The sequence below is a fragment of the Myotis davidii genome, unplaced genomic scaffold (genome assembly GCF_000327345.1).
Source record: "Myotis davidii unplaced genomic scaffold, ASM32734v1 scaffold638, whole genome shotgun sequence".
Lineage (NCBI taxonomy): Eukaryota > Metazoa > Chordata > Mammalia > Chiroptera > Vespertilionidae > Myotis > Myotis davidii.
In genome coordinates this window covers 863,237-872,536 of record NW_006289391.1, presented here as the reverse complement: position 1 = coordinate 872,536, position 9,300 = coordinate 863,237, and the positions used below count along the sequence as shown (strand labels likewise).

The 9,300-nt window shown below is 59.1% G+C and overlaps 3 protein-coding genes across 9 annotated transcripts in view; 2 read left to right on the top strand and 1 right to left on the bottom strand.

Annotated features, from left to right (window-relative positions):
- Positions 1-3,201, top strand: part of CTNS (cystinosin, lysosomal cystine transporter) — a 16,629-nt gene extending 13,428 nt beyond the window's left edge. For all 7 annotated transcript variants that reach the window (XM_015562457.1, XM_015562458.1, XM_006761488.2 and 4 more), the window contains 3 exons: positions 1,491-1,608; positions 1,816-1,930; positions 2,260-3,201. In XM_015562457.1, coding sequence (XP_015417943.1) covers positions 1,491-1,608; positions 1,816-1,930; positions 2,260-2,374 — 348 coding nt within the window. In that variant the 3' untranslated portion in view covers positions 2,375-3,201. The remainder of the gene's footprint in view (positions 1-1,490; positions 1,609-1,815; positions 1,931-2,259) is intronic.
- Positions 3,202-3,566: 365 nt separating this feature from the next.
- TAX1BP3 (Tax1 (human T-cell leukemia virus type I) binding protein 3) lies at positions 3,567-8,987 on the bottom strand. Its single transcript, XM_006761487.2, has 4 exons — positions 8,818-8,987; positions 5,840-5,959; positions 5,346-5,423; positions 3,567-5,035 (listed from the first exon to the last, which is right to left on the bottom strand). Exons 1-4 carry the CDS (start codon positions 8,854-8,856, stop codon positions 4,898-4,900), a joined length of 375 nt encoding a protein of 124 aa, XP_006761550.1. The 5' UTR covers positions 8,857-8,987; the 3' UTR covers positions 3,567-4,897.
- A 170-nt stretch (positions 8,988-9,157) lies between these two features.
- EMC6 (ER membrane protein complex subunit 6) overlaps positions 9,158-9,300 on the top strand; it is a 735-nt gene continuing 592 nt past the window's right edge. Inside the window, exon 1 of the mRNA XM_006761504.2 lies at positions 9,158-9,187. Within this exon, the coding sequence (XP_006761567.1) occupies positions 9,158-9,187 (30 nt within the window). The remainder of the gene's footprint in view (positions 9,188-9,300) is intronic.

Sequence of the window (9,300 nt, the reverse complement as noted above, 5' to 3'; positions counted from 1 at the left end):
GGCTGAGCTCACACTCAGCTGAGAGTCGGGTGGTGCAGGTCTCTCCATCCCAACTTTCCGAGCGGCTTCAGTTCTGCCCCATTATCACAGCCAACAGCCCTGAAAGATCAGGTGGGAGGAGGGAATCCACCACGGTGACCTCCGCTCCCATCCAGGCCTTCCTTGCGGGCCCTCAGCAGCCTCCTCCGAGCACTCAGGCCTCTGCAGACCCAGGGACTTAGCGTCAAGCATGCCTGCCCCATTGCTGGAGTGGCCGGGGACAGCATCGCTTATGACATCAGTGCCAACTGGGACTGAAGGTTACGAGTGGAGGCCTCGTTCTCACCTCGTTCTCTGTGGAGAAGTCCCTTTTCAGCTTCCCCAGCACAGGGAACCTCATGCCTGTGGGCTCAGGAAGGAGAACGTTTTGGCCAGTCAAGGGCAGTCTCCTGGGGGGCCTGAAACAGCCAGTCCCTAAAGCATAAACAAGACTCAGTTCTGTGGACAGGAGAGGAGGGGGAATTCCAGGCTGGGGGCAGCTTACACAGCCCGCAGGCAGGAAAGCGTGGAGGCAGCAAGGACACCTGGCTGGCCGAGCAGTGTTGAGCTAAAGGAAGGTGGGGCCAGGCACCAGGGGCTTGGGAAGATGGCTTTGGGGTGGGGGCAGGTCTTGGGGGAAGTGGGCCTGGGTCCCTGACTGTGGGAAAGCTTGGGGCTGGGAAACCTGGGAGGCAGGAGTCCCAACTTGGAGACGTTTGAAACTGTCCAAGACTGGAGAGGTCGCAGCAAGTATGGAGAGGGTGCGAGAGGACAGGAAAGGGGGCCTGGCTGATGGCTGATGGCTCACTGGGAGTAGACCCCTCCCGAGGCCTAGCAGAGGAACCCGGAGGGTGCTGGTGTTGGAGGGAGGAGGTGCGGCACTGGCAGCAGCAGGAGGGGGTGTCCGGTAGATCCGCCCACTAGACCTGGGAAGCCTGAGCCAGAGGCCCCGGTGCCCAAGCAGGGCTGAGGCGGGAGGTAAGCCCACTCTACAACTGGAGAAACCAGGGCTAGGAGAACGCCCCAGGCACCGAGCGCCAGTGGTGGAGCTGGTGTTCCAGACCAGGCGGTTCTCCCAGCCCGGGTCGCAAACGCAGCATGGAGTCCAGGCTGAGGGGGGAGTCGTCATGGGAGATGAGGAGGAAATCCGAGTGGCTGGAAAACCACGAGAGGGCTTTGTCCTGGAACAGGGAGGGGGAAGAAGATGGAATCTCCATCGGGGCGGTGCAGTGCAGGGCGGGGAGTCAGAGGGCCCTGCTCACTGTGCGTGCGGATGAGACCCCAGGACCACCCAAGCTGTTCGCCACCAAGCCTTGTCAGAGCCCAAAGGTCACCGTGTTCTTTGGAGCCGAGGCCGGAGCACACGAGTGGGAGGAATTAGAGCCACTCTTGTTTGGAGTGGCCGTCACGAGGCTCATGAGGCAGCCACCCAGCCCCCTCACCGCCCTCCGTGTCTTTGTCTGGCTGCCCAGGCCTACATGAACTTTGTCTACAAAAGCACCGAGGGCTGGAGCATTGGCAACGTGCTTCTGGACTTCACTGGGGGCTGCTTCAGCCTCCTCCAGATGTTCCTCCAGTCCTACAACAATGGTGAGTCTATCGGCGGTGGGCCGGGCCAGCCCCACCCCCCAAGCCTGCCCCACGGCTTGGGAATCCAAGCAGTCCCCGCCCCTAGGTCCCCCCAGGGGCATCTGCAAGGGTAGGGTTGGTGGTTTCCTGGACAGGTGAGGACCCCCACCCTCCACAGCCCCGGGAGCTGCCAGCCTAAAACCGGATTCTGTCCCCTCTGGCTAACAGACCACTGGACGCTGGTCTTTGGAGACCCAACCAAGTTTGGACTCGGCCTCTTCTCCATCTTCTTCGACATTGTCTTCTTCATCCAGCACTTCTGCTTGTACAGAAGGAAACCCGGGTATGAGCAGGTGAACTAGCACCCAGGGCACCAGTGTCAGTGGCCTGGGCCCTGTGCCCAACCAGGAGGCTGGAGAGCGGCCTGGAGTGCAGGGCTGGCTGGGTGTGCAACATTGGAGAAGCGTTCTCTTCCTCAGGGGCCAGCACCTTAAACGTGAACCAGCCTGCCTTCGTCCAGGACTTTCCAGGGCCGGGGAGAAACCTCCCTCTGAGACAGACGCCTGACTCTGCTCCGAGATTAGAAGGCTGGCCGCTGGCGGCCCCTCGGGTCTACTGGCCAGCCACCTGGCCCCCCTGCGACTTGATGCTGCCATTTCTATTTTCTTTAAGGCTTCAGGCAGCACCCACAGGTTCTGAGAGCCGTGCCAAGCAGGACTGGACGCGGAGCTGGGAGCAGGCCTTGCCTCAAGCAACCAGTGTTTCTGGGAGCAGCTTGAAGGACTGAACTTGCAGCTTTGGTGCCACTGCTGTTCCCAGAGACCAAGCAGCCAGGTGCTGTGGCCAGTGGACTGAGGGGTGCTGTGCTGGTGGCAGAGGGGCTGGGACTTTGGGGTTAGGCCTTGGGGTCCCTTCTCTGAGTCTGAACACCCTTCCTGACACCTATTCTACATAACCCAGCTTCCACGACTGCAGGGGGCCCAGGCCAGCGCCTAGTAAACAAACAGTATTTCTGGGTCTTAAGGTGCCCAGCACCCTGTGGTTCTGAACTGGGCTCACTCCCAACACCCCGTGGCTCTTTATCACACTAACACCCCTTTTGGCTTTTTGGGAGGGATGTTTTGAAAGTGAGTGGCTGTCTGCCTACCTCCACTTTCCAGTCAGGGGCCCACGTGAAACCTCAGCTGCTCCTTCCCCCGTGTCTGGCAGGACACACCACACACACACACACACACACACACACACACACACTCACACACACACACACACACTCACACTCACTCCGTGCCTTAGAGGCCTGTTGGACCCGCCAAATGGTGAGCTCCCCTGGAGGAGGGCAGGCCTGCCTCCCCTCACTTCCCCCAGACCTGAGACTCGCCAATTTTGGGCTGTTCAGTAGCCTCGGAGAAGGACTTGAGACCACCTCACATAAGACCCATGGGCCAACCCTGATCCCAAATCCCCTTCCCTCCAAACCCAACCAGTTGACACCAGATTGCAGCCTCTGGAAACATGCCTTGTACGTGCCTTGAGATTGTCTAGCCACTCCAACTTTTTACTACAAGTTCAACAAGCAGCCTGTATCCTGGATTAAAACCCGTTTCCTTTTGTGCACCGAGCATTTGCCAGATGCAGGAGGCAGGTGTGTTGGCTTCAGAACCAAGTCCTTGGGGCTTAGGGAGATGGCCTCCCAAGGTGACCGCGTGCCGACCTAGCACTTCATCAGGGGACCCCGCTTGGGTAGTGCCAGACGCCTGCCTGCTCAGGGCCAGGTAGGTCCCACGGTCCCACGCCTGCATTCCCAGGGGCACGCTGCTCAAGCTGTGGTGGTGAGCAGGGGTTGGGTGAGGTCTTAAAGGGCACACCACCACTGGGAGTGGAGGGATGTCTGATCTTTCCAGATTCTTCATCAATCTAGGTGTAAAACTACCAAGTAATTTAGGCTCCTGTTTCCCCAAAGCAGAGATTGCAGCCTGACCAAGTATGCACACCTGTTTTATTTGGGCCACCCAGTATGGTACCAGGTGCCACACTTTAAAAGTGGGAGATTTCAAAAATCTGATTTGTCAGTGGGTCCATGAGTGGCAACAATTCCCAGAGCTGGTAATGCAGCCCATGGTGGGCCAGCCGGAGGCCTGGAGGGCTCCAGTCACCCCATTTTGCCAGGTGGCAGCCTCTGGAAACGTTTGGGGTTGCATCCCTGGCTGTGATCAACTGAGTGCTCTTAAGAGCCTTAGGGGGAGGGTATTTTCCCCATGAACCCCTTGGTCTCCATGAGGCTCCTGGGTGGGGACTGAGACCCGATTCACAAGGGAAGTTGGGTGAAGGTGGATGTGGCCAGGCCAAGCCCATGTCCCGTGGGCCTAGGAACAGTGGGGCTTCTTCCCAGAGCAGCCAGGGCCAGGGTCGCCAACCTTACAAACAAAGCTGTCCTGTAATCCACCCCCAGTACCCCAGCCCTGCCTGCACCTTAGCACAGACCCGTGAATCCCAGCTCTGTTTATTGGGCACAAGGTGTGTGTGGGGGGGAGGGAGGGTGTCATACTGCCCCATTTCCACAGTAACCAAAATAAGGTTTTCTAATTTGCTGAGTCATTCCCAGATTGAATTAGTAAGCTAAATTCAAAGTAGAACTGGCATCTCCAAATAGTAAGATAAAACCCCTTTGTATCAAAGTGATTAAAAAAGTACAAACGTTAAACAGACAGGCATAGAGGAGATTTGCAATCTTGAAAAATGCCCTCAAAAGTCAGCCTCAAAACCTCATCTAAATCTGGTAAGCTGGTGAACCCTGGAAGGCTAGCACCCCTCGGAGGAGTGGGGAGCGATGGGTGCACTGAGCCCGCTGGCTTCCATGCTGGCAGACTTCTGCCTCTGCAGTGTCGAATCCCCTCTGAGCAACGGGAATGCGTCGGACACAGGCACTTTGGCGCTGAGACAGAGGGCAGGGCTGGCCCACCAGGCGTTGTTCTGCTTTGCGGCCGCTCTCAGGAAGTGGGGGCCCTGCTCCCCTGGGCATTGCTGAGACCTGGCAGCAGGGTCTGGGGAATGAACTGGTGGTCACTACAAACTGACTACAACTCAACTCCAGGCCATTGTTTCCAGTCCTCGGTGTCCAAGGGAGGGCTGGTCCCAGAGCCTCAGGCCACTGCTGAGAGGGGAAGGCAGGCCAGCCAGGCCTCTGGGACCAGCTCTTGCCCTTCGGAGTGGGGGCCCAGCACTCAGCAGGAGCCAGGACGAGGGGCAGACTGTGGAAGTAGTGTCACTGTACAAGGAGGCGGCAGGCACGCGTCGGGACCTCGGCGGGCTGCTAGGACAGCATGGACTGCTGCACGGCCTTCTGCAGCGACTGCCGCGTCACCAGCAGGCGCACCACCTCCTCCGAGCGCTTGGTGAGCCGCTTCCGGGCCTGGTCGTGTGTGACCATGGTCATGTCCCAGCCGTTCACCTGACCCAGGGAGAAAATACAGCCACCTGAGCTCCCCACCCTATGGGATCTGGAAGTAGGATGGGCTCTGGGGAGCCTGGGTTACCCAAGCAGGCCCCGAGCAGGTGACCCCTGGATAGGGGATGCCAAGCACTCGGGTAGCCTCTGGCCACACACAGAAGAGAGCCAGCTTCCTCTGGGCAAGGCCAGCGTGGGTTCCAAAATGGCTGGGATGAGTCTCCCAGGAGGCAGGGGCAGCCTCAGCCTCACCCCCACATGCTTCAGCCCCTCCAACCCAAGCCTTGTATTCCTCCGTTGGCACTTCTGTTACCTGCATGATCTTGTCTCCAATCTGTAGCCCAGCAATTTCAGCAGGGCCTCCTTCCGATACCCGTGTGACATAAATGCCCTGGAAACAGACAGCCCACGTCAAGCCCTGAGTTCACTGGACTGGCCCCTTATCCACAGAGCCAAGTCCAGTAGGCATACACCCAGCTGTCCAGCTGTCTATCCCTGCACTGAGCCTCCCTCCAGCCCCCACCCCCAGGCACAGGCTGTGCCAAGACAGCCAAGGGGACAGCTGGCTGCCCAGGGATGCTCCAGCCCCTGCTGCTCCTGGGCTCTGTCTAAACGGGCCTTCCTAGGGCTGGGCAGCCCACTCCTCACCCCTACCCCTATTTATTCCCACCAGATCACATCTGAGACCTTCTTAGAGGGACTGCTGGCGAGAGACTAGGTCCACTCCTTCCCAAAAGGCTCAGGAAGCAGAGATCCACCATCTCAGGCCTCCGCTGCACGGAGAGGCCCCAGGACTCTGGTCCTCACCTTATCCGTCTTGTCTTCTGAGAAAGGATTCTGGGAGGGATCCTGGTCAATTCCACCTCCAATGCTGAAGCCCAGGATTAAATTCTCACCTTGACGCAGCTTATGAATTTCAACTCTTTGCTGGCAAAGAAAAGAATGAGTTGGGGGTGAGTAGAGAACAAATCTGGTCTGTATCTCCCGCACCCGCCCCAGGCTGCTGGAACAGCTCAGCCATGCCAGGAGGGTGGGGACCAGGGCCCTCTGCAGAAATCCAGCTGGTCACCAGCCTGGGAGGCTGGGGGTGTTGAGGCTCGACTCAGCCACATCAACTCTCCCACATCACACTCTGCCCCAACCTCTCTCCCCTTCTTCTGTCTCAGGCATCAGCCTTAGTCAACAGGTGCTCTAAGCCCCAGTTGCTATGGTTGCTACGGATCGGGGTCTGTATCCCAAGGGAGGGATCACTCAGGGCAGAAGGGGTCAGGCCCTAAAAAAACTGCAGGCAGATTGCCGAGGCAGCCCAGGTAAGGGCAAGACAGAGGATGCTCAGGAAAAGTGGAGATCAAACTCACACAGAAAGGAGAGGAGGGGCTGTCCTGGCCAAGGGAATAGGAGCAGCGGCTTGAAGGTGCCCTACATAAAGGTCCATGAAACCAGGGTGTACAGCGCAGGACCGGAACTGGGAGGTGAGAAGAGGCTAAGAGGCTGGGGCCAGACAGGAAGGCCCTGGAGACTGGGCCCCAGGGAGGGGTCTTTTCCCTCAGCCCCAGGCCCTGCTCTTGTGTAGTGGAGGAGGTGGAGGAGAGTCCTAGTGTTCTCCTACCATATCTGGGGCTATGGTCCCCAACTGTGCCAGGCTCCTTTCACAGTCCTCAGCAGACATGCTCCAGTCACCAAATACTAGAATCAGATCAGATCACACCACTCCAAAAGGTGACTCGATCTGGACCTGAGGGAGTGACCAGGTCACTGTGATCTGATCTTCATTCTGGGCCCACTGGAGCACTCGAGAGTTGGGAAGTAGGGCCGGTTGTGATCGGGTTAGATGCTAGAATGACCACTTGGGTAGTAGGGAATGGATTCCTCTTAGAGGTGGGATGTAGAGGCCAGGGGACATGCACTACTTGTAAAGTGACATCAGCAGGCTTGAGGGCTGTTCTTGGCACAGAGGAGTCAAGAGGAGCCTCTGGCCACCTGGCCTGGCTGAATACAACCATTCATGTTGAGTTTGAGTGCCAGGAGCCATTCAGGCAGGTATCCAGAAGGCAGATGGGCCAAGGAGCCAGAGTTCCCAGGGGCCAAAATGGTTTCAATATTCTCAAGATGTTAACTACACCCGGCCAGCGTGGCTCAGTGGTTGAGCATCGACCTATGAACCAGGAGGTCAGGGTTCCATTCCCAGTCAGGGTACATGCCCGGGTTGTGGGCTCGATCCCCAGTGTGGGGTGTGCGGCAGGCAGCCAATCAAGGATTCTCTCTCATCATTGATGTTTCTATCTCGCTCTCCCTTTCCTTCCTCTCTGAAATCAAAAATATATTTTTAAAAAAAAGATAACTACATGGAAGATGACAAGGGCGAGGGAGGAAGCCTCTCCCACCCATCCCTAGTCAAACACATGAGAGGCCAAACCCCACCCACCATGTTCAGACATGTGTTAGAAGAATTGGGAGGTCACGGTCCTACAGCTTGGAGGAAGGCCCAGGGACCAGCCATGACATGTTAGAGGGGGGAGCAAGACAAGAGCATAACCCCTGAGGCCCACCAGGCCTAGATCCTCATGCCCTAGGTCCTCCAGGCCTGCCCCAATACATACCTTTGACCCAACTTCAAGGTACAGAAGTAGGGGGGGAAAAAAGTACAGGCCCTGTCACTGAGTTGGGTGAAATCAGGCTGGTTACTGTCACCCCTTTTTTTCCAGGTGAGGAGCAAGCCTGGCCCCTCCTCCTCTCTGGGCAGCGAGGGATCTGGAAGTCAGGCTGGTGTATGTAGCAGGCTGAAGGTTAGGGTGGCTTGGCAAGCCCGGCAATGTTCCCTCCTGGCCCAGGCCTGCCTCTGTGCTCACCTTATCAGTGACTTCACACCACACCACCTGACTCCCAACACACCCATCTGAGATCATGACCCCAGAGCGGGGACTTCCACCTGACCCAATGCCTGCCCAACAGGCATTTCTTCTCAGAGATCCGGGTCCGTCCTGAGGGCTTTTGGGGCTGGCCATGACCAGACCTCTCTGGGACTCGCGTCCCCACCTCCTGGCCTGCAGGTCCCATCCAGCTGTGGCTCTGACATCTAGGTCTAATGTCCCAGCCTCCCTTCCTTCCCTGGATGATTCTAATTGCACTTGACACACAAGACAAGCCAGGGGGAGGGGAGAAGTGGGGGGCCCGGAGTCTGAGCTGACCCCAAAGGGTCTCTCCGGCCCCAAGTGCCAAGCAGGGGACCTGGACTTTGACCCAAGGGCTGGGGATCCTGGGAACGTTCCAAGCGGGACCGAGCCAGTTGTATGAGCCTTCACTCTGGACTGGGTGGTGGCGAGTCCGAGGAAGCAAGGCTGGACGTGAGGAGGGGTAAGGGGCGGCGGCGCCCCTGGCGTGGAGGAAGCACTTCCTCATTCCAGAGGCTGCGACTCACGGATGTCCGGGCCGGCGCCCGCCCCCCGCGGCTACCCAGCTGAGATCACAGGTCCGGGAAGGCCCAGGGTGCTTGACTAGGTCCCCACAACCCGGCCTTTCTCTTCCGTCCTCCGCCCCGGCCGGCTGAAAGAAGTCCAACGCGGCGGCGGCCGGGGACTGGCCAGGTCCAGGATCTGAGGCGCCTGGGTCCCAGCCTTCCCTGTTCTGGCTGGGAGCCCGCGGTTGAAACCAGGACCGAAGCTCAGGCCGCGGGTTTGCAGGAGCCCGGGGTTCGCCGCTTTGCCAACCTGTATGGGGTGTCAGTTTACCGCTCTGCAAAGTGGGAGCAAGCCAAGGGGAGGAGGAGCCCCCGCGAGAGCACTCACCACCACGGCCGTGACCGGCTGGCCCGGGATGTAGGACATCTCGACCGCAATCTGGCAGCCAAGTCCCGCTCCGCGAAGCCCGCAGTGGAAATCCCGGCGACCGCGCCCTCCGGTTAACAAAGGCCGCCCGGCTCGACCCGCCCCCTCATGAATAGTTAACAAGCCTCCAGCCAATCACCCGTCGGGTCGCTGTTCCACTGTCGGAAGTCCCAGGGGGTGAGTAGTAAAGCGGGGAGGAGGCGGAGCCTGCCTGGGCGCCCCGCGGCGCATGCGCTAGAGGGCGGGCGCGAGGTCTGGACGCGTGCGCAGCCCGGGCCCTCCCAGCAGGCTCTGGGGCAAGATGGCGCCGCGGGGGTCCGCACTGCCGACTGTCTGAGGGGACGCCGAGAGACGGCGACCCTGTTCCAGGTAAGCGGGCGAGCCTGGGCGGGGGGTGCAGACGTGCTGCCGCTCCCCGACCCCCGGGGGCGAGGAGCGGCGTGG

Excerpts from the sequence above, each read along its gene's own strand:
- TAX1BP3 (XM_006761487.2), bottom strand. The coding sequence starts at position 8,856 with ATGTCCTACATCCCGGGCCAGCCGGTCACGGCCGTGGTG. Across the intron at positions 5,424-5,839 it reads CAGAAGACAAGACGGATAAG|GGCATTTATGTCACACGGGT; the intron begins GTGAGGACCAGA and ends GTCTGTTTCCAG. Across the intron at positions 5,036-5,345 it reads TTGGAGACAAGATCATGCAG|GTGAACGGCTGGGACATGAC; the intron begins GTAACAGAAGTG and ends TCCCTGGGTCAG.